This window comes from Oncorhynchus kisutch, linkage group LG14, assembly GCF_002021735.2.
Source record: "Oncorhynchus kisutch isolate 150728-3 linkage group LG14, Okis_V2, whole genome shotgun sequence".
NCBI lineage: Eukaryota > Metazoa > Chordata > Actinopteri > Salmoniformes > Salmonidae > Oncorhynchus > Oncorhynchus kisutch.
The window spans coordinates 30239960-30265051 of record NC_034187.2 but is presented as its reverse complement, the minus strand read 5'-3'; the positions used below and the strand labels follow the sequence as shown (position 1 = coordinate 30265051).

General features: G+C 43.1%; 1 protein-coding gene across 2 annotated transcripts in view; it reads right to left on the bottom strand.

Moving 5' to 3' along the window:
- Positions 1–22425, bottom strand: part of LOC109903998 (RAC-alpha serine/threonine-protein kinase) — a 41042-nt gene extending 18617 nt beyond the window's left edge. Inside the window, exons 1-3 of one of the 2 annotated variants that reach the window (XM_031788221.1) lie at positions 22193–22425; positions 12103–12239; positions 1754–3460 (exon numbers count right to left, since the gene is read on the bottom strand). Coding sequence is in view for 1 of the 2 variants with exons in the window: in XM_020501052.2 (XP_020356641.1) it covers positions 12103–12148 (46 nt within the window). In the remaining variant the exon portion in view is untranslated. The remainder of the gene's footprint in view (positions 1–1753; positions 3461–12102; positions 12240–22192) is intronic. The other variant, XM_020501052.2, reaches the window with a different exon arrangement.
- Between the last annotated feature and the right edge of the window lie 2667 nt (positions 22426–25092).

Sequence of the window (25092 nt, the reverse complement as noted above, 5' to 3'; positions counted from 1 at the left end):
TCGCAAGGATCTGTACACAATTCCTGGAAGCTGAAAAAGTCCCAGTTCTTCCATGGCCTGCATAATCACCAGACATGTCATCCATTGAGCATGTTTGGGATGCTCTGGATCGACGTGTAAGACGTGTTCCAGTTCCTGACCATATTCAGCAACTTCGCACAGGAGTGGGACAACATTCCACAGGCTACATTCAACAGCCTGATCAACTCTATGCGAAAGAGATGCGTCGCACAGCATGAGGCAAATGGTGATCACACTAGATACTAACTGGTTTTCTGATCCACGCGCCTACCTTTTTTTTCAAGGTATCTGGGACCAATGGATGTATATCTGTATTCCCAGTCATGTGAAATAAATAGAATAAGGTCTAATGATTTTTATTTCAATTAACTGATTTCTTTATATGAACTGTAACTCAGTCAAATCTTTGAACTTGTTGCATATTGCGTTTATATTTTTGCTCAGTGTACATTAATACTACCATTTGACAGAGGACATTCGCAAGTCAGCTTAGCTTAAGAGGCCCAGGCAGTCAGTGTGTCATTGAAAAGAAGATTAAGGGAAAAATGTAAAAGGGAGAGCATGCTGTATAGAGTGTCAGAGGTTAGCTTGCGAGTCTGAGAAGCGTCATGTTCGCTCTGTCTCTACGTGACAACGGCAGGAATGTGAGGTCCCGGCTGCCACAGCTAGCTCTTTAATAAACACATCATGCAACATTCATCACACTGCAAAGGAGAGGCCAACCCCTGTGATCTGTCTGGCATCACAGGCACATAGAGTACAGACACAGAAAGAGAGACACAGACACAGAGAGAGAGAGAGAGAAGGAGGAATGAGAGTGGAAAATAAATGTTAAGAAAGGGGAGAAGAGGTCAGACAAAACAAGCCCCTCTCAGCACAGTGCCCACACCCAGTGGTTGGACTTCCTGAGGGGGCTGCTGTGGTGGTTTTGTCCCTGCCTGGCCGTCCATTCATAGTTTGGGGATGAGAGAGAAGGAGGGAGTCAGTGGTAACTGTGTGAGTGTAAGTGTAGAGCTGTGGTTTTCAACCTGTGGTCTGCAGGTGGTCCACACATTATATCTATAGATTTAATTAAAAAAAAAAAATCATTTATAGAAAAAAATATATATATAAAATAAAAATCTTCCAAAATTAGTAACAGTTGGGAGTATTAATGGTATTTAATACATTTTACATTACTTTCCACAATGCCAATTGTTAATAATGATAAACCTTTCATTTGTTAGTCACTGCTAAAATGGATAATTTGACAGCCAAGATAAAGGTAAAAAACTAAAATCTGCATCTCCGCGAATGGTGGTCCTGAAAAGCTTTTGACAGTGATTTGGTTGTCCCCGGAATGGAAAAGGTTGGGAACCGCAGTTGTAAAGCACATCGGGAGGAGAAGGGTTGCGGATTAAGGAATTCAAACGCCAAAGCAGGGGGAGAGGGGTGTGTGTGTCTCTTTTGTTGGTTATTCCTCAGTCACCCCCTCCATCCCTTCAGCCCTTTTCTGCTGGGCCCTGCCTGTAGACTGCAGCTGCAGCCTACAGCCCTGCGCCCTGCATCTCAATGAGCCTCTGTGCCGCTCCAGAGGAGAAGGGGCTCCCTGATGGAAGGGTCACCACTCTGTACCACCACCCCAATACTGCTCCCATCCTCATCCCAGCCAGCCCCGGGACTCAGGGCCTCTGGGCAGCCCCTCTCCCCATGACCATATAAGGCAGACAAGGCTCACAACAGGCCCGCTCACATGCCAGGCTAAACCGCCCAGGAGTTTGGGCTCCTTCATTCTTTCTTTTCTTCCTGCTGTCCCCCTCTTCTTTTGTTGGCCCATCTCTTTCTCCCATGCAGCTGGATGGGACTGCACTGCCGGGGCTTTGGCAGCAGCCTCAACAGGTCACAGGGAAGGGCCGCCTCAGCCTCCACTGCAGCCCTCTCTTCATCTCCCCCTCCCGCTCTGCTGCTGCGGCTGCTGCTGCTACAGGAAAAAAGGGGGGACACGGGGAGGGGGTGCGGAGTCTGCCCCTCTTTCTCACGCTCGTAAGAAAGCCCTCACTTCTTCTCCACAGCAAATGACACCTGCTTATTACCATAGACACACTGTGGGAAGTACACCCTGCTTTTCTGTGGGTGAAATTTGGCCCCTCCTTTTGGTAAACAAGCCGACCATGGATTAGTTAACTGGGTTACTGCATGACAAACAAATAAACACACATTCAGTTCAAATGAGTGCCAATTAACTTTAAATGACCAGGGAACAGTCCATCACTCTTAAATGATACAATCATGTATAATAAAAGGGGGACATTACATTTCTACCTTAAGGAGAGGTAAGGCCAATTCAAATACATTTGTTAGGGTATATCTGTCTGTGATCCATAATGACAAGTTGTCCCTGAGCCAGATGAGGCACTACGTGTAATCTGGGTGTGTATCATGATGATGGTCTGATGAACGTGACAGCAGCCTGAACATAGTCAGAGTCAGGCTCTATGGACAGCTGAGCAGCCCTGCCTGTCCACACTCCACCTCTCTCGCTGTCCCAGCTGCCGGGGAGAGCCAGTGATGTGATTGATGTCAGACTGGGAGCGCCACACCAGTCAGAAGCAGCTTCCGCCTCGGCTCTGTGTTGTCAGCAGGGTCATTATCCTGGCAAAGGGGAGGGAGGAGCTGGAGAAGGGAGAGAGGGCGAGGAGGTTGTGGGGGGGGGGGGGGGGGGGCGACTGGCAGAGGCAGAGAAGAAATGAGAGGATTAAGAAAGAGGGAGAGGAGGAAGAGAGTGGGAGTAGGAAGCAGGATATGGGGTAAAGAGAGAAAAGGGGGACAGAGAGAATGGAATAAAGAAAGTAAGTGACAAATACAGCGAGAGAGAGGGGTAGGGGGAGCACAGCCAGGAGCCACAGTTGTGGAGCAGGAGGATGTTGCACAGAAAAGTAAGCACACAGCGGGCTCACTGCGAGCGGAGACAAGTGACGGAGGTGGCTCTCCCTGGCCTCCTGTTCCCCTACCATCCAGCCTGCCTGTCGACAGCTGTACCCAGACAATGTACTTATCTCCACCACATTTAGCAGGAGGCTGCTTCCCATTACCAGAGCAGGGGGCCCTGCTGACACCCAGACACCAGGCAGAGCACTCCCCTCCTGGGGAGCGACCCTCTGCTGCTGCCCCTGACTCTGCTTCTGGCGTTTAAAGTTTGGTTACTGGTACAATTTTAGCTAGCTGGGTGGCGTGAGTGTGGACAGGGCATAATGGCCCTGGGGCAGCCCCTGCTGCTATAGTGAGGTGGTGTGTGTGTATGAGCAGGACCAGTGTGTGGCCTATGGCAGGCTGTAACCTAATGAAGGGTGTGTGTGAAGGAGGCGAGGCGAGCCTGTCGGTAAAGCTGGCAGCCAGACAAAGTCCTGGGGTGATCAGCATTGCAGTGTCATGAGACAGAGTTAATCAGTTGGGTCGGTTCCTTTGAAAAGCAAAAACAGAACACACCCAGTTCCCTTTTACTGCTTTGATACTGAGAAAATATATCTTGAAAGATGTGTAAAAACAAGTTTCTAAATGGTGTGTGGTTGTATGAGAAGCAACCATATTAGGTACTCAAAAACGTGCATGCATGCTTACATAAAGTCGTGGCCAAAAGTTGAGAATGACACAAATATTACATTTCACAAAGTTTGCTGCTTCATTGTCTTTAGATATTGGTCAGATATTAATATGGAATACTGAAGTATAATTACAAGCATTTCATAAGTGTCAAAGGCTTTTATTAATTACATGATGTTGATGCAAAGAGCCAATACTTGCAGTGTTGACCCTTCTTTTTCAAGACATCTGCAATCTGCCCTGGCATGCTGTCAATTAACTTCTGGGCCACATCTTGACTGATGGCAGCCCATTCTTGCATAATCAATGCTTGGAGTTTGTTAGAATTTGTGGGGTTTTGTTTGTCCACCCACCTCTTGAGGATTGACCACAAGTTCTCAATGGGATTAAGGTCTGGGGAGTTTACTGACCATGGACCCAAAATATTGACAATTTGTTTCCTGAGCCACTTAGTTATCACCTTTTCCTTATGGCAAGGTGCTTCATCATGTTGGAAAAGGCATTGTTCGTCACCAGACTGTTCCTGGATGGTTGGGAGAAGTTTCTCTCGGAGGATGTGTTGGTACCATTCTTTATTCATGGCTGTGTTCTTAGGCAAAATTGTGAGTGAGCCCACTCCCTTAGCTGAGAAGCAACCCCACATGAATGGTCACAGGATGCTTTACTGTTGGCATGACACAGGACTGATGGTAGTGCTCACCTTGTCTTCTCAGAACAAGCTTTTTTCCAGATGCCCAAAACAATCGCAAAGAGGATTCAGAGAAAATTACTTTACCCCAGACCTCAGCAGTCTAATCCCTGTACCTTTACAGAATATCAGTCTGTCCCTGATGTTTTTCCTGGAGAGAAGTGGCTTCTTTGCTGCCCTTCTTGACACCAGGCCATCTTCCAAAAGTCTTCGCCTCACTGAGCGTGCAGATGCACTCACACCTGCCTGCTGCCATTCCTAAGCAAGCTCTGTACTGATGGTGCCCCGATCCCGCAGGTGAATCAACTTTAGGAGGACGGTCCTGGCGCCCTTTCCTGGGCGCCCTGAAGCCCTTCACAACAATTGAACCGCTCTCCTTGAAGTTCTTGATGATCCGATAAATGGTTGATTTAGGTGCAATCTTACTGGCAACAATATCCTTGCCTGTGAAGCCCTTTTTGTCCAAAGCAATGAAGACAGCACGTGTTTCCTTGAAGGTAACCATGGCTGACAGAGGAAGAACAATGATTCCAAGCACCACCCTCCATTTGAAGCTTCCAGTCTGTTATTCGAACTCAATCAGCATGACAGAGTGATCTCCAGCCTTGTCCTCGTCAACACTCACACCTGTGTTAACGAGAAAATCCCTGACATGTCAAGCTGGTCCTTTTGTGGCAAGGCTGAAATGCAGTGGAAAATGTTTTTGGGGGATTCAGTTTATTTGCATGGCAAAGAGGGACTTTGCAATTAATTGCAATTCATCTGGTTACTCTTCATAACATTCTGGAGTATATGCAAATTGCCTTCATACAAACTGAGGCAGCAGACTTTGTGGAAATTAATGTTTGCGTCATTCAAAACATTTGACCACGACTGTACATACATACCCACATAACAAAACGACCGATAATATGCCTGAACCGATGTATCGGGCCGATATCGGCCTCTTCTAGTCTATCGGCCCTTCTCTATCGGCTTAGCCGATAGTCCCTTTACATAGCAAAGCTGCTGCTATGCCAGCTACCTCTCACCGCCCGAGCCACAAACACTGCTCAATGCCGAGGAATGTCTAGCTGGGGAGTAGGGAAAAAAAATCTGCAGTAGCAGCAGGCAGCAAGCTAGCTCACTTCAACATGAATGTACAGTATTGAGAAATGGATGAACTGACAGTGACCAAAATCAAACTTCTGTGTCAAATATTAGATTAGTTAAGTCATTAATAATAAGGCTTGTGTCGACATGCCCGGACATGCATGCAATAAGCAAGCTAGATAATCAGATACCTGTTAGCAAAGATTACGTTAACTAACACCTTCATCTGTGGTGTTAGCTAGCTATTAGCTACTATGCTAGAAAGCTGGCTAGATCAAATCAAATTTGATTTGTCACATGCTTCAAATACAACTTGTCCCAGCTAGCGATGAGGAATCAGCCCAGAAGCGGCCGTTTCCGTCTACCGAAATTCTGCAGAATTTGTCGGCATCTTACCAGAATCCCCCCAGACGTGGCCCGATGCAAATGTAAATAAATGTAGTCATTTTAAATATTACACATACAAATTATACCCATCCACAAAAAAACATTTTGTGTCAGAGAAAATACCATGGTGACCGTGTCAGTGTGCATGCGCCTAGCCCACTACAGGAATTGCTACAGCGCGATTGGACAAGGACATCCCGGCCGGCCAAACCCTCCACTAACTCGGATGACGCTGGGCCAATTGCGCGTTGCCTCATTGGTCTCCCGGCAGCAGACAGCACAGGTCTCAAACCAGCATATGTAGAAACGCAGTTTGCACTGCGATGCATTGTCTTAGACCGCTGCGCCACTCGGCAGGCTCCATCCATAAAGTTTTTCATTCATATCAAAATACTACACAGGACTATTAAAGAATTTCTTTAAAATGTTAATTGTATTTTCTGATCACAGAAACAATGAGGATTTTTTTTAAATGAAATTCTGAAAAGTTAATTACATAAAGCAGCCAGTGTAATCATCTGCCAGAGAGTAGCCCCAATCGGCCCGAGACCAAAATAATACATTTGGGCCATATCTCAGTCCCAGAATCCTAGCCATAAGTAATACTGCCGAAGGCGGCCCAGACTCTGGCTACATGACGTCGGCCGAGTCTGACCTACAGCAGAGTGCCCCTACCCTCAGCCGGAATCGGCCTAGATCCACTGTGCTAGCTGGGGAGTAGACCTTACAGTGAACTGCTTACTTACAAGCCCTTACCCAACAATGCAGTTAAGAAAATATCTAAAAACATTTTTTTTTTTTTAAAGAAAGAGATATGAATAACAACTAATTGAAGAGCAGCAGTAAATAACAATAATGGGGCTTTATACACAGGGGGTACCGGTACAGAGTCAATTTGCGGGGGCACCGGTGTTGAGGTAATATGTACAGTAAGGTAGAGCTATTAAAGCGACTATGCATAGATAATAAACAGAGAGTAGCTGCAGCATGGTAGGGGGGGGAGGCAATGCAAATAGTCTGGGTAGACCTTTGATTAGCTATTCGGGAGTCTTATGGCTTGGGGGTAGAAGCTGTTTAGAAGCTTCTTGGACCTAGACTTGGTACTACAGTACCGCTTGCCATGCGGTAGCAGAGGGGACAGTCTATGACTAGGGTGGCTGGAGTCTGACCATTTTTAGGGCCTTACTCTGCCACCGCCTGTTATAGAGGTCCTGGATGGCAGGAAGCTTGGCCCCGGTGATGTACTGGGCCGTACAAACTACCCTCTGTAATGCCTTGCGGTCGGAGGCAGAGCAGTTGCCATACCAGGCAGTGATGCAACCATGTTCTCAATATTGCAGCTGTTGAACCTTATGAGGAGCGGAGGACCCATGCCAAATCTTTTCAGTATCCTATGGGGGAATATGTTTTGTCGTGCCCTCTTCACGACTGTCTTGGTGTGTTTAGACCATGATAGTTTGTTGGCGATGTGGACACCAAGGAACTTGAAGCTCTCAACCTGCTCAAAATACAGCCCCATCTATTAGAATGGGGGCATGCGCGGTCCTCCTTTTCCTGTAGTCCACAATCATCTCCTTTGTCTTGATCACATTGAGGGAGAGGTTGTTGTCCTTGCACCACACGGTCAGGTCTCTGACCTCCTCATAGGCTGTCTCATCCTTGTCAGTGATCAGGCCTACCACTCGTGTCATCAGCAAACTTAAGGATGGTGTTGGAGTCGTGCTTGGCCGTGCAGTCGTGAGTGAACAGTGAGTACAGGAAGGGACTGAGCATGCACCCCTGAGGGGCCCCCGTGTTGAGGATCAGCGTGGCAGATGTGCTGTTACCTATCCCTTACCACCTTGGAGCGGTCCGTCAGGAAGTCCATGCTCCAGATGCAGAAGGAGGTGTTTAGTCCCAGGGTCCATTGTTTAGTGATGACCTTTGAGGGCACTATGGTGTTGAAAGCTGAGCTGTCGTTAAAGAATAGCATTCTCACATAGGTGTTCCTTTTGTCCAAGTGCGAAAGGGCAGTGTGGAGTGCAATAGAAAACTGCGTCATCTGTGGATCTGTTGATGCGGTATGCAAATTGGAGTGGGTCTAGTGTTTCTGGGATAATGGTGTTGTGACTCGCAGGTGTCCAGCATTGATTTACTCCATGGGATCACATCCAATAAGCATCAACCCAGTCAGTGTGATACAGAGAATAAACCGAACACCCCGCTTCTGAGGCAGCCTGGGTAAGAGAGTAACGGACTGCACACAGTGATGATGTTCTGGGAACATCATAAAAACCTGTGTGCTGGAGCTCTCTTTCTTCTCCTCTCTGCTTACTCGCTCCCTCCCTCTGCTCTCGCCTCTAAGCCAGCTGAGCGTGCTACCCAAATTCAACAGTTGTTGTGGCCTTCGTTAGCCTAACGAGGGGGTCAGCTCTTTATACTTGTCAGGGAGCAAATGAGTCCAATGAACAAGGGCTGCCTGGAAGAGAGAGGGATAACGAGCACAGTTCTGTTACACTTCACTGAGTTATTGGCCACGGCGCTCACATGGAATCTAGAGAACCTACAATCTGCCTCTGATGTTGGATGGTGCACTCCACCTTTGATGGAAACTTTAGACAAATAGGCTTTAGAAGAGCCCTTGAATGTAGCCACCACTAGAGGTATAATGTAAACTGTGTGGTAGGTGTCAAGGAGATCCAAAACATTTACAGCAGGGATCATCAACTAGATTCAGCCGTGGGCCATTTTTTTTCTTGAGCGGATGGTCGGGGGTCTGGAACGTAAAACAAATATTTTTACAAAATAATTTCAAACCTTAATTACATTTGGGGACATTGCCCTGAGTAGGGTGCAGTCTTCCGGATGGGACGTTAAAACTGTTGTCCTGACCCTCTATGGTCATTCAAAATCTCATTGCAATTATTGTAGGAGTAGCTAAATTCCCCGAACATGGCTAGATAATCATCCCCCCTCATTCCTAATTGGCATATATCACTCCTCACCTCTCCACCTGATGTGTGGTGAGCGTTCTGGCACAAAAATGGTCACCGTGCATCACTGAGGTGGGTGCTACACATTGCTGGTGGATGAGGGGAGTTTCCCACCACTTTGTAAAGCGTGTTGAGTACCTCAGTTGGTAGAACAGCACTATAAAAATCAAATGAACCATTTGTACGAGATCACATACATCTCTATTATGTGTGGAAATATTTGGGAATAGATTTCCAAAATTAAAAATCACTTGGAGCTGGTTTCCTGGTATTTTTACAGTCTTATGTCCAACAATGAAAATTCACCAACCCAAAATATTTTTTTTTGCTAAATAAAACCACTCGCGGGCCAAATTTGACTCAAGGGCCCCTTGATTAACAGATTAGGTTATGGCCACATTGAGATTGTGTCCCAAAATCCTGGATGGAGCCAGTGGTTTATCAATGGGAATCATCAATTGTCAGATGAATGACAACTGAAATGATTGTCAGACTAAAAATGCTAAATAATGACATATGTCAATGATGTAGTGGGAAGGCTGATGGAGTGGAAAGGTGTGGTCTCATGTTGGGCATCACCCGACTGAGCTGGGCCTAACTGGAACAAAGATACAGAACAGAACACACTGGCTGTTCTGTGGCTTCGACTGGCTGGAGTTTACTTTCTTTACTCTGCCATTGTCTGGCAGCAAAAGGGAACTACAAAACTGTCTTACAGTCACGTGCCCAAATGATGAATCAAACAGGAATCAGGGTTAGGAGGGTTAAGGGTGGTATGGATGTTCTCAGTTCCCAGCCAGGCTAGACCTGAGCTGCTCCACTCCGTGGCGTGTCTGGAGCATAGAACGCAGTCGCGATAGCACGTCATTAAAGGGGCATTTCTGGGACACTGGGCAAGCCACAGTCAACAGCACTGCCACCTACCTGGAAGTTCCTTCAGAATGCTGCAGAAGCCTGCCTCAATCACGTGCCATCAAACATATACTGTAATGAGTTGTAGACATCAGTCCTGCATTGTCCTGTGACTGCAGTCCACAATATTAAACAGTGCTATCATAAGACATGGTAGTGGTAGGGTTAGAGAGTCAGATCAAACTAAAAGGTTCACAGAATAAGGGCGGCTGGCTAATGGTGATGGCCAGCAGAAGCTCGTTACTGCATACTCAACTTCTGTGCTGTGGCACTGGGGCAGAGACGGGGTGACAGTGACGTGACATTAAAATCCGTTCTGTCAAGTAACGGGCAGCAAGCAGGCAGACGCCCTCCAATCAAAACAGAGTTGCTCTGGGTGACATTTCACCGGGCACAGCTGCTAGGGTATGACAGCATGCCAACTCCCTATTCCTGAAGGTTTGTTTATTTGTATATTTTCTTTGTTCTTCAATAATTCAAGGTTAAGATGTGACTTTAGCTCAAGGAGTTTGTTTTTCCCCTCACCTGTCACTATTTGACATTTTACGCTGGCAATCTTTCAGAAACCTCCCCGCTTCCTTATCACTCTGGCAAGGAATAGCAGAAATAGACATACTGTAATGCCAACTTACCAAGTGTGTCAGTGAGGTAAAGATGTTAAAATCACATGCACGATGTAAAAAAAAATTTGACCCCGTCAGAAGAACTAGACACCCTTAGAAAGATCCTCTTTAGCTAACATTTGTTATTAAATCAGAACTCTTCTAAATTATGAACTTTGGTCCATATACTTCCAACAAGGCAAATGCTGTTTAATCTTTCCTTGTTATTTGTCTCGTTTGGTTTTTCATATATTGCCTCTGGTCATCCAGACAACATCTCTTACATCTGAAGGCATCAGACTGATCTGTGTTCCTCAACCTCTGGCCATGTCCCAAGAATCCAAGGGTGTCAGATATTGATTACCTTGGTGTTTTATGTAAACGAGAAGGCAGTAGTACTGAAACTACAAGTCAGTAGTACCTAGTGTTGCTCTCTCCACCCCAGGGATGCATTGTCAGTGGTTGCATCAGTGTGCATGGGCCTGGGTCAGCCTGCGAAGCTTGCCTCGGGTGACTATGTTACGACACAGGGCCCTGTTGTGTTCCTGCTGAGGCCTTAGGGAGAGCATACTGCGTAGCATGCTGTTCCCTGGCTTACAGCCTCTGGGACTCTCCTCTCCTAGGGGGGAATTCCGACCCGAGTTAAGCGTATGTAAATGGCCATGAATTCCCTTTTGATGTACTTTTATCTCTATGCGTATTCTGACTTTGAATTTAAGCTTGCGAATAGCACGCTATTCACCCCCTATTCGTTTGGGGTGGAGATCAAAGAAATGAAGATGTGGCAGAGGTGTGTCTACAGATACGGCGTATTCTGACCTTGACTTAATTCCCTCGTAACTCTACCACCTTCACGTGCAATGACATCATAAATAAGGTGGAACAACCTGTCGGTTCCAAGTGGAACCACATCTACTTTATTTCCCCCGCTAGAAATAACACTATTCTCCGTGCACTATGAAAGCCAGACCATACATGGCAGAGTTTAAACCTGGAGCACAGTTCACGACAACTGGACCGTTGTCCCAGTTCCATGATAAGTGAGAATTATGAGGGTAGATTAAAAGACCACTATAACCCCTATTGTACACTTTTCTCACCTTCCAATATTACATGGATTGAACAATTGAATATGTCAACTTTCAGGATGAATCCAACTGTATTTTTGATTCTAATATATTTTGTGCATAAAGGCTCTCCAAATAAATAAATAAAAAAATACTTTCCTAACCCTAAATAATATACAAGATTAGAGTATTTTTAGATCTAACACGCAGTGCTAAAAAGAAGAACATGTGTATTTACATGGCTTTATTTAATTGACCGCTAATATTCTGAACAGTTCTCTCAATATAGTCTGTCGAGAAAATTCTAATTAAAATAGGAGGTACACTAAATGTAATGGGATGACATTAGATAAATGTACTGAGAACCCTATTGAATGAAAACTCCACGAAAAAAAATCTGTTGGCCAGCAAGTGGGAGGGTTTTCAGCAGTTGAATTAAATGTATTCAGCAAGCGCAAGGGAACCACACCTGCAAAGCCCGTTACACACCTGCATAAGGTAAGTCTAAATACCGACCCCAGAGAAGTACATAGGAAAGGCGTGCGTAGGAAAGGCATACATTTGCTGAGTCTGAATCTGGCCCCTAGTGACATGTTCCCCTGTCTGTCTCCTGAGCCTGTGTCCCTGGGACCACACCCCTGATCCCACTCTGTGCTGGAAGATTCCCTTTTACCCTGTGTGGGGGGAGCTATAGCTTCAGCTTTGAGGAGTGTGTGTGTGTGTGTATCTAAATAAAGAGTAAAGCATCTGTTGATGCAGGGAAATGGTCCAAACACACTCACCTCTTTTGTGCAGCCATCCCTCCTTCACTATCGCCACATCGGTCATGTTGGTGTACAGGTTGGTGTGTCCAGGGTTGTGATAGGGAGAGACACAGCTCTGTCCCCAAATGTTCTGGGGCCGTCTTTTCACCAGTTACCTATTAGTGTCAAAGGAAGAGTAAAGCTTAGCCTCATCTGGACAATACCGTTAACCCACCAGTGAACATCCGTGCAACTCAGTGAAAACAAGTTGGTCTGTTCAGACAGTGGAAAATAGTTGTGGTGGATACTACTCCAGTTCAGCATCACTCCAACACGAGGATCTAGTCAGAACCTCCGACTCCACCACAGGGGAAACCACTTCTAAACGAATGACAAAGTCCTGTGACCAGTGGAAGGGCCTGCAGAAATCCCCTTCCACGGGCCATCAGTTTCCGACTGAGACAACAACAGGAAGCAGAGTGGATATTGACAGGCTGGGAGTTAGTCCCATCTGAAGGAGCCCTGGGCCTAATACTGCACATCCCACAATAAGCCAGCCTGATAGGTCCCTTTCACATCCATTGAATTGTTTACAAATCGTTATGAGTGAAGCAATATTCATTGGAAACAGTGTTGGAATTAGAGGTCGGCCGATTAATCGGAATTGCCGATTAATTAGGGCCGATTTAAAGTTTCCAAAACAATCGGAAATCAGTATTTTTGGGCGCCGATTTTTTTTTTCTACCTTTATTTAACTAGGCAAGTCAGTTAAGAACACATTCTTATTTTCAATGACGGCCTAGGATGGGTGGGTTAACTGCCTTGTTCAGGGGCAGAATGACAGATTTTCACATTGTCAGCTCAGGGGATCCAATATTGCAACCTCACAGTTAACTAGTCCAGCCCAATAACGACCTGCCTCTCTCTAGTTGCACTCCACAAGGAGACTGCCTGTTACGCGAATGCAGCAAGCCAAGGTAAGTTTAATGCTAGCTAGCAACTTATCTTATAAAAAACAATCAATCATAAATCACTAGTTAACTACACATGGTTGATGATATTACTAGATATCATCTAGCATGTCCTGCGTTGCATATAAGTATCTGACTGAGCGGTGGTAGGCAGAAGCAGGCACGTAAATATTCATTCAAACAGCACTTTCGTGCGTTTTGCCAGCAGCTCTTTGTTGTGCGTCAAGCATTGCGCTGTTTATGACTTCAAGCCTATCAACTACCGAGATGAGGCTGGTGTAACCGAAGTGAAATGGCTAGCTAGTTAGCGCGTGCTAATAGTGTTTCAAACGTCACTCGCTCTGAGCCTTCTAGTAGTTGTTCCCCTTGCTCTGCATGGGTAACGCTGCTTCGATAGTGGCTGTTGTCGTTGTGTTGCTGGTTCGAGCCCAGGGAGGAGTGAGGAGAGGGATGGAAGCTATACTGTTACACTGGCAATACTAAAGTGCCTATAAGAACATCCAGGAGTCAAAGGTTAATGAAATACAAATCGTATAGAGGGAAATAGTCCTATTACTACAACCTAAAACTTCTTACCTGGGAATATTGAAGACTCATGTTAAAAGGAACCACCAGCTTTCATATGTTCTCATGTTCTGAGCAAGGAACTGAAACGTTAGCTTTCTTACATAGCACATATTGCACTTTTACTTTCTTCTCCAACACTTTGTTTTTGCATTATTTAAACAAAATTGACCATGTTTCATTATTTACTTGAGGCTAAATTGATTTTATTGATGTATTATATTAAGTTAAAAATAAGTGTTCATTCAGTATTGTTGTAATTGTCATTATTACAAAAAAAATCCTTTATTTATTTTTATAAAATAGGCCGATTAATCGGTATCGGCTTTTTTTGGTCCTCTAATAATCGGTATCGGCGTTGAAAAATCATAAATCGGTCGACCTCTAGTTGGAATCAAATGTATTATCTCCAGTCCTCTCTGGTGGTGGCTGGGACTGTCATATTTGGTAGAGACAAAGCTCTGAGGGAAACTGACTGAGAGCAGGCCTGTCCACTGAAGCAGAGTAGACCACATTGAGATCATTTCAAACTGTGATCACAAACCTAGACCAAGCCTCTGCACTCTCAGACGTCGCTACTGTGGGCTGTGGAAAAGCTGGGATACCGCCAGGACTCAGCCACCACTGCAGCCACTGAATGAACCCAGTACCCTGACAGCAGGTCACATGGTCCAGTGGGCCCCGCCTGCCTGCCTTGCTCGCTCACTCTCCCTCTCTGCCTGCTTGCCTTTCAATCATTCATCATTCTGGCTATCGCTCCAGGGGCCACCCCATTCAATGCAAATCAGTGTCATGCAGCAGGGAAGCCACACACAGAGCCAGAGAGAGCCAAAAAGAGAGAGAGACCGAACACACTTAAATTAAATTAAAAAAACAGGAGCATTTTACGTCTGGCTAGAAATAAATAAGGAAATGATCTCAACAGAGAAAAATGTCCTCCTGTTTGCTACCTATAGAATCCCCATACTTCAATGAATCCATTTCTCTATTCTAGAGGGGGAGCGCAACAATTTCCGGGCCCAGGGACCTTGTACTAGTCTGTGGTGAACTAAAAGCCAGAACTGGAAAAGAAAAACTGACACCCTCAGCACACAGGGGGGACAAACACCTACCTGAAAGGGACAGCATTCCATTCCCCATACTCCCCCCTAGACACAACTACAACAACCTAACCCCACAGAATTGGTCACAACTCCTGCAGCTCTGTCGCACACTGGCTATGTACATAGTGAAAGCTATTCTTTGAGGGGACTCCTATGGCAGTACTAGGTACACCTACAGTTCATCCCTTGGCAGCAGTACTACAGTCTACTTTATCAGACCTCAACCCAGAATCTCTCAGGGGGTTCACAGTCAGTCCACTGACACCCCTATCAGATCACAGCAAAATCACAGCCTACTTGAACAGAGCAATACTCAACCATGAGGCATCAAAGCCCAATCAACTGGATGCTATAGATGGAAGGATGATATCCAATCCAAGAAAATGTCCCCAAAAATTTCCTGGACAAAATGTTTCCCTGCAATAGTGAAGGTATACACTTAACAGTAAGAAAGCCTGAACAGTATATTTGACATAACAGCTTAACATATCAAATTGAAAAAGATTCAAGGAGAAAACCTAAGAACATTTACAATGAGAAAGGGTTTGCTGTAGCGTGCAGAAACATAGGAAAGAAATTGAGAAACCTATCCAACCAAAAACACAGCTACCCAGAAAACCATAACATACGCCTTTAATATAGGGAAACACTAGAACAGTAGGGCCTTTCCATTGAAAAGGATCCAATGAGCAACAACATCTGAGGTTCACAGAAGCATATCAAATTGGGTGTAAAATGAAAGCTAAGAGTTTTGGGAAATTAAAGGTATACAGTGCATTTGGAAAGTATTCAGACCCCTTGACTTCTTCCACATTTTGTTACATTACAGCCTTATTCTAAAAATAATTATATATTTTTTCCACCCTAAATCTACACACAATACCCCATAATAATTACAAAGCAAAAACAGGTTTTTAGGAATGTGTGTAAATGTGTAAAAAAAAATATAATAATCAGAAATTACATTTACATAAGTATGCAGACCCTTTACTCTTTGTTGAAGCACATTTGGCAGCGATTACAGCCTGGAGTCTTCTTGGGTATAACGCTACAAGCTTGGCACACCTGTATTTGGGGAGATTCTCCCATTCTTCTCTGCAGATTCTCTCAAGCTCTGTCAGGTTGGATGGGGAGCATCGCTGCATAGCTATTTCAGGTCTCTCCAGAGATGTTCGATCGGGTTCAAGTCCGTGCTGTGGCTGGGCCATTCAAGTACATTCAGAGACTTGTCCCGAAGCCACTACTGCGTTGTCTTGGCTGTGTGCTTAGGGTTGTTCTCTTGTTGGAAGGTGAACCTTCGCCAAAGTCCTGAGCGCTCTGGGGCAGTTTAAAAAAAATCAAGGATCTCTCTGTACTTTACTCCGTTTATCTTTCTCTCGATCCTGACGAGTCTCCCAGTCCCTGCCGCTGAAAAACATCCCTAATGCATGACGCTGTCACCACCATGCTTCACCGTCATGATGGTGCTATGATTCCTCCAGACGTGACGCTTTGCATTCAGGCCAAAGAGTTCAATCTTGGTTTTATCAGACCAGAGAATCTTGTCTCTCATGGTCTGAGAGTACTTTAGGTGCATTTTGGCAAACTCCAAGTAGGCTGTCAAGTTCATTTTACGGGGGGGGGGGGGGGGGGCTTCCATCATGGCTTGGTGTTTGCTCTCACATCCAATGTCGACTGTGGGACCATATATAGACAGGTGTGTACCTTTCCGAATCATGTCCAATCAATTGAATTTACCACAAGTGGACTCCAACCGAGTTGTAGAAACATCAAGGATGATAATGGAAACAGAATGCACTTGAGCTCAATTTCATGTCTCATAGCAAAGGGTCTAAATAAGAAATATGTTTTAAGTTTTTAATAAAATGTGGAAACATTTCTAAAAACCTGTTTTCGCTTTGTCATTATGAGGTATTGTATGTAGATTGATGAGAATAATTGTTCCCATTTTAGAATAAGGCTGTAACTTAACAAAATGTATAAAAAGGGAGAGGGCCTGAACACTTTCCGAATGCACTGTAGATATACATTTCTAACATTTACCCATCTTAAATATTAGGTAAAGGTAAAGGCTTTGATTTCTGTATTAACTTCTCTAGGGTAGGGGGCAGCATTTGGATTTTTGGATGCGCGCCCAAATTAAACTGCCTTCTACTCAGGCCCAGAAGATAGGATATGCATATAATTAATAGATTTGGATAGAAAACACTCTAGTTTCCAAAACTGTTAAAATAATGTCTGTGAGTATAACAGAACTGATTTGGCAGGCAAAAACCTGAGAAGAATTCATTCAGGAAGTAGGATTTTTGTTGTAGTTTTCTATTCAATGCCGTATCAATTGACTTAAGACTCAACTTGCAGTTCCTATGCATTCCACTAGATGTCAGTCTTTCGAAATGGTTTCAGGCTTGTATTCTGAAAAATTAGGGAGTAAGAGCAGTCAATGAGTGGACCCTGCTGTGTCACAGAGCTTTTTCATGCGCGCGACTGAAGGAGTGCCTTTCTTGTTAACGACATTATTGTCCGGTTGAAATATTATCGATTATTTAGGCTAAAAACAACCTGAGGATTGAATATAAACATCGTTTGACATGTTTCTATGAACTTTACAGATAAAATCCAAATTGTTTGTCTGCCTGTTGTGACTGCGTTTGAGCCTGTGGATTACTGAAGAAAACACGCGAACAAAACTGAGGTTTTCGGATATAAAGAGAGACTTTATCGAACAAAAGGAACATTTATTGAATAAATGAATGTCTTCTGTAAACATATATAGATCATCAAAGGTAAGTGATTCATTTTAGCTTTATTTTTTGACTTGTGTAACTCTTCTAGTTGGCTGGTTACTGTTTGTAATGATTTGTCTGCTGGGCTATGTTCTCAAATAATCGTACGGTATGCTTTCGCTGTAAAGCATTTTAAAAATCTTACACGTGGTTGGATTCACAAGAAGTTCATCTTTAAACCTATGTAAAATAGTTGTATCTTTTCTGAATTTATAAAATTAGTATTTCTGTATTTATAAAATGAGTATTTCTGTATTTGGCGCTCTGTAATCTCACTGGATGTTGGCCTGGTGGGACGCCAGCATCCCACATACCCTAGAGAGGTTAACCGATGGAAAAGGTGTCTTAGATAATATCCACCAGGAAAAGTCTTAAAACATCAAAAAACAATGTTGACGTTAAGACCCCTGGCAACTATCAACACTTATATTTACTGTTGGAGAAATTGTGGCTTGTTATTCCGTTACCAAAAAAACAAATTTCATTCCCTCATGAGGAGGGAGAATAATGAAGTAAGTAACAAGTAATGGTAGACCTCGACCAGTTAGTTATTTTGATTTTACTGATATAAATTTGGTTAGTGAGCAAATCTCATAATTCTGTTACCAAATTGATAACAGAATGACCAAAAAAGCCTGTGCAACCAGTACTAGCTCCAGGGAGCCACTAGTTTTGTCCTTGCCGTTTGCCCTTATTTTCCCAAATAAAAATGGTAAAATTGCTTCTGCAATTTTGACACTCCAAAAACAAGATGAGATTTTTTTCAGAATTATTAAAGAAAAGTTCAAGGGTGCCAATATATTTGTCCGCAACTGTATCGCTTTGCTATTTACACTACTCCAGCAGAATCACTATGAGGAATTCTTTAATGTCCTTCAAGCAGAAAACAGCCATTTCCAGGTGCAGGGAAATGTGCTGCTGTGTGGAGGCTGGAACACGAGGCCTGGGTCCGAGCCCGACTGTATAGACAAGAGGTTGACCGATTAATCGGAATGGCCGATTAATTGGGGCCGATTTCAAGTTTTCATAACAATTGGAAATCTGTATTTTTGGGTGCCGATTTATTTTTATACCTTTATTTAACTAGGCAAGTCAGTTAAGAACACATTCTTATTTTCAATTACAGCCTAGGAAAGGTGGGTTAACTGCCTTGTTCAGGGGCAGAACGACAGATTTTCACATTGTCAGCTCGGGGGATCCAATCTTGCAACCTTACAGTTAACTAGTCCAACGCAATAACGACCTGCCTCTCTCTCGTTGCACTCCACAGGGAGACTGCCTGTTACGCGAATGCAGTAAGCCAAGGTAAATGGCTAGCTAGCATTAAACTTATCTTAGAAAAAACAATCAATCATAATCACTAGTTATAACTACTAATCCAGTTTAGCAGGCAATATATACCAGGTGAAATTGTGTCATTTCTCTTGCGTTCATTGCCAGCAGAGTCGGGGTATATGCAACAGTTTGGGCTGCCTGGCTCATTGCGAACTAATTTGCCAGAATTTTACGTAATTATGACATACACTGAAGGTTGTGCAATGTAACAAGAATATTTAGACTTAGGGATGCCACCCGTTAGATAAAATACCGAACAGTTCCGTATTTCACTGAAATAAACGTTTTGTTTTCTAAATTATAGTTTCCGGATTCAATCATATTTATGACCAAAGGCTCGTAGTTCTGTGTGTTATTATGTTATAATTAAGTCTGATTTGATAGAGCAGTCTGACTGAGCAGCAACAGGCCCGTAATCATTCATTCAAACAGCACTTTTGTGCGTTTTGCCAGCAGCTCTTCGCAAGCACAGCGCTGTTTATGACTTCAAGCCTATCAGCCTAATGGCTGGTGTAACCGATGTGAAATGGGTGTGCGCTAATACTGTTTCAAACGTCACTCGCTTTTAGATTTGGAGTAGTTATTCCCCTTGCAGTGCTGCAAGGGCCGCGGCTTTTGTGGAGCGATGGGTAACGATGCTTCGAGTGTGGCTGTTGTCGATGTGTTCCTGGTTCGAGCCCAGGTAGGGGCAAGGAGGGGGACGTAAGCTATACTGTTACACTGGCAATTCTATAGTGCCTATAAGAACATCCAATAGTCAAAGGTATATGAAATACAAATGGTATAGAGAGAAATAGTCCTATAAATACTATATTAACTACAACCTAAAAAACTCTTACCTTGGAATATTGAAGTCTCATGTTAAAAGGAACCACCATCTTTCATATGTTCTCATGTTCTGAGCAAGGAACTTAAACGTTAGCTTTTTTACATGACACATATTTTACATGGCACATATTACTTTCTTCTCCAACACTTTGTTTTTGCATTATTTAAACCAAATTTAACATGTTTCATTATTTGTTTGAGGCTAAATTGATTTTATTGCTGTTTTATATTAAGATAAATAAGTATTAATTCAGTATTGTTGTAATTGTCATTATTACAAAAAAAAAAAAAATCTTGACAATGATCCCAAACACACCGCCTGGGCAACGAAGGAGTGGCTTTGGAAGAAGCATTTCAATGTCCTGGAGTGACCTAGCCAGTCTCCAGATCTCAACCCCATAGAAAATCTTTGGAGTGAGTTGAAAGTCCGTGTTGCCCAGCAACAGCCCCAAAACATCACTGCTCTAGAGGAGATCTGCATGGAGGAATGGGCCAAAATACCAGCAACAGTGTGTGAAAACCTTGTGAAGACTTACAGAAAACGTTTGACCTCTGCCATTGCCAACAAAGGGTATATAACAAAGTATTGAGGAACTTTTGTTATTGACCAAATACTTATTTTCCACCATAATTTGCAAATAAATACATTAAAAATCCTACAATGTGATTTTCTGGATTTTTTTCTCTCTCATTCTGTCTGTCATAGTTGAAGTGTACCTATGATGAAAATTACAGGCCTCCCATCTTTTTAAGTGGAAGAACTTTAAATTGCCCCACTGTAAGTTCAGATTTTTCTGGCAATGTGCGCAGCCATCTTTGGCTTTGTTTATTTGCATCTTATAGTGAATGGGCATTGAAAAGTAGTAGAAATTTGGTCAGTCCACCCAGGCCTTGATGTTAACGTCCAGAAAGAGACAGGTCTGGACCAAATTTGATCCTATCAGACGTATGTTTCACAAGTTTGGGTAGCACAGCACAATACTGTAGTGAGTAGAGCACAGTAAAGTATACAGGACAATACAGTACCGTGGGAAGAGCACAATAGAATAGAGTACAATAAAGTAGAGAAAAATAGTACAGTAGTGTAGAGTACAATATACCATACTTTACTGAACTCTACTACACTCCACTGTGCTCTGTTTCACTGTAATGTCAAAAATTGTGAAACATTAGGAGAATGACATTCATATCCATAATTATGCATTTCTTTGTAGTACATATCAGGGACCAATGATGTAATTCCGTTACTGTAATTCCATTACCAGGTCTAAATCCAATTCACTTAGTGTAGTTCAATAAACAAAATGTTCTGAATCAGAAAGGCAGCAACTCTAACATTCACCTGTCTCCTCTGCAAAAATCTAACAATTGGTTACACTTCATCAGCATCTTGTATCTGCACATGGAATTCCAATCTCATTATATGCTGTTGGTGCTGACTTGAGGGCTTGAAGTTCAGAATGTAAACAACTTGCTTGCAGCCACATGGACAGAAGCAGTGTTGTGACTGTGACAAAGAGAGGCTGGGGAGAAAAGGACAGTCATATGATGTGCATTGAGGGCCAGGCAATGGGCAGATCCTTCACACTGCTGTTCTCTTAAGTCCTGTGGCATACAGGCCTCAGACTGGGCACAATAAGCCTGACTATGTAAGGGCTGATTTCAAACAGCATTCCACAGATTCTGCATTCAACTGGTGGCACGTTTGCGTCAACGGGGGGCGGGTGTCAGCATCTCCCAGGAAGGACAGGGTCAAACAGTAACAACATCACTTCACCTGCCTCCTCAGACCAATGTCACAAGCTGCTGCTGTGCTTTGTATCAAGTAGTGTACTGTTTCAGGCATCGCAACATTGTAACAATGCAACACCGTGGCTGACTACCTTCAGATAATCCAAATTTAAAATATCGTGGAACTTGGAATGAAGCTAGTAAAATCTGTCATCTCGTGTGACATACAGAAGAGCAGATTAGAAAACAAAATAAATTGTCTTGACGAACGTTCAGAGAAATGAATGACTGAGTTGCAGTGTTGCACTGGCCACCCGCACAAACACAACATCAACGTTTGTTTTTAAGACCCGTTGGATAGTCATTTAAAATGTCCATAAAGTTCATTTATAAAACTGAGAGTTCCTGTAGTAGGTGACTTGTTTGAAATTAAAGTGCAGTGAAAACGTCAAACATGTCCGGCCTGCCTTGTAGGCCGTCGCAAAGGCTGACATAAGCGTCCAGTTCAAAAAGCTCCCAATAAATTACAATGTTAAAATAACCCATTTTAGTATTGTTTGAGGCACAACCTCTACTAAAGTTAAAGTTTGAACACTTAACTTCACCAGTAAAAAATAACTACACCCGGGAATAAACTGTTTTCACGAATGGACTTCAATTTAGGCGCACATTTAACGATTTTAGACTGGATATGGGGCCTAGCAGGGCAGCGTGAGTGAGAGTAACCGCATCCTATGTAATACAATGGGACCTACCCTCTAGTAGCAGTCGACCTCACAGTCAACACGAGAAACAAAATGTAGGCATTTACCTGGACAGGATTTCAATAGTGTGTCCGTTGCATTATAATGAGCTGTTTCGTCGAATGACTTAGTTGATAAATCCTTCAATAATCTGGACAAAACGTGCTCTCGTTTACTCCGTTTTCCTCGCCTTTCTTCCACTACACCTCCCAAACGTTCTGCCTACAATGCTTCTGTGGCATCCCCCAGGTCCTAGCTCCGTGTTTCCCGTCAGCGATCCACAGAAGTGTCTACACAGAGCCTCGCATAGGCCAACATTAACATAGGGTACTCTAAAATATTCTGAATATATGCTTTTTTCCTCTATATTTGGAGATAATAAATATGTGTATATAGGTTGAGACATCAGAGGCATCCCATTCCAAAACGTATATTGTTTTGCTTCATTTTCACATAATTTCACCTGTTGTCACTTTGACAGTGTTGCCATCAATTTGATCAGCTGGTATTGTATAGCCTAGTCCACAGAATGCTTGTACAGAATACTTGTCCACATCATTTATTTATTTTTATTGAACCTTTATTTAACTAATCATAACTAATTCGAAAATTATAACCAACAGTTAGCCTATCTGGTCAAATATCATAACGTTCTGATCCAATGAGAATGTATATTGTATTTGCACCATGTGTTTCTTATTATATGAACAAAGGTTCATATTAATGTATTGCCGAATATGATACTACCAGTCCTATGTTTAGCATTAGACATATTAATGTGCTGCCTCCAATAACACACTTGTTTTGACAAAGACTTGTTGAAAGGTTGCGTAATAATTGAGTAATATCACAACGGCAGGCGGGTGGAGGAGGATGGGGCTAATGGCAACCCTCTCCCTTTGATGAAGCATTTATTGACCCCTGCCTCCCCCTCCAGTTCTGTGCCATTTCCCTTCATTGTCACTTGTACTGTAAATTAAATCTTCACAATTTGAAACAGGGCTGACCATCTGTAGGCAATAACCTCATAGAAGCAGGGCTGACCGACTGTAACCAATAATCTCCTGTTGTTGTTTTTCAGTGATGACTTCGTCCTCCCTGGATTGAAACTTTGCCCTAGTGGAGAGTAGTGTAGTGGTGTATCCTACCATGAGATGTTACTGATCTCTCTTTCATAAGGTCAAAGGACAATGTTTAGTTTGCTCTACCAGACAAGCATAAATCCTGCTTCCTCACTGCCTGCCTCTCTTTTCCTCTGTTCAAAAACAAAGAGAAAAAGCTAAGCAGACAGTGTACCTGCTATCTGACATAAGCTATTTATGTTTCTGTATAGCTATTGACTCACATACTTTGCTTAGCATTAAATCTGTTTGGTGCCAAATGATATGGTTTGGAAAAACTTGAATACTGCATTCAATATTTGAGATAATGTAAAAGGATATATAGGATATATAGGAGCATCGAAGTGTACAGCTTCTATGTCAAAGCAAAGGCTCATATCAAGAGAAAGTATGATTTTCATACAGTTAACTCTGCAGTGTCAACCAATACCAATACAATACCATTCATGATAAAACAAAACAAAACCACAGTTGCTTTTTTATTAGTATAACAAATTGTCTGACACAAATAGTAACAATTAGGCAGAATGCTTAAAATGTATAAATCCCTCAAGTAAACAGTGGTCATTTACATCCAGCCCCCTGATGAGCCCATTGGTTCAAATGAGTGATATGGTTCAACTGTGCCTGGCTGAGCTGGCTGCAGAGGAATGCAGGGTCTTTGTCTGAGTGAGGAGTGGTCCTGGGGGAGAATGCTATTGATGATCGCAGAGAGGAGGAATTAACCTCCAGAAAGAGTCTCTCTCTCTCTCTCTCTCTCTCTCTCTCATTATAGATGTAATGTCAATGGTAGACTAAAATGGAATAAAGCAAAACTGGATAAGAATCTTTAACCATGGCCTCTTCTGACCAGTGCGTGACATTACTCATTCCCCTCTGTGTCAAGGGGCAAAGAGTAGCCACAAATGGCCCTTCAAAACACACAACAGCTGGAACATAGGGCAAAGATGACTGAAGCAGTTGTAGGGCGGGGAACACAAGATGAGCAGCTGCACCTTGAAGCCCCTATCTGTACTGTGCTTTATAAACTCCAGCAATTTAAATGTTCAACGAATGAGAAACTTCTTTACCTCAACATATGTATTTAGAAAATATGGAATTAGAAATCCATTAAAGGGATACTATGGGATACCATTTTTTTGTTGTCTCAGATCAGAATATTTAGCTTAAAATTATGATCAACTATTATTTCTTCACCTTTTAAGCACAGAAATGTGCACACAGCCATAGACCTACGCTCAAATGTTCCAAAATGCTCACTGCACATGCGAGCGGTTTCATGGACAGAGATAGAAATATCAATTTTAAATGTTGAAAGAGGGGAGATCTACAGAGAACAAGAGAGTGCAAAGGAGAGTGTCTTTATAAAATATTTGCCTCCACGTAACTGTGGTGGGATTTGGCTTATAGGCTACTTTGAAGTAAGGTAAGACATGGCTCATAATATAAAGTAAAACTTCCAGGTTTCAAACAATGAAGGAACAGAAAAAATATAGCAAATCTAATCATAGACCTAACTGGTAGATGGAAAGGCTTTCCCCCCAAACAACTTCACAATTAAATGTTAACTAGCTACCAAACAGCCTATGCCTACCTGGCAGAATGATATGATTATTTGCATCAATCCAGAGGCCATTTGTTTGCAAACACCATTTCATGTGTGCTATAGAAACATCACTAACCAAACAACAGTGCTAGGTGCCTGCACAGTTGAATTAAAGGGTAACTACACAAATTGTTTGACATTTCTTCGATTTTTCTCTCCTGATGTGGTTTAAGCATTGTTATGGATTTAGGACACCCAAGTTTGTTGTTTTTCTATTAAAAAGCAGAAAATGTTTGGAAAA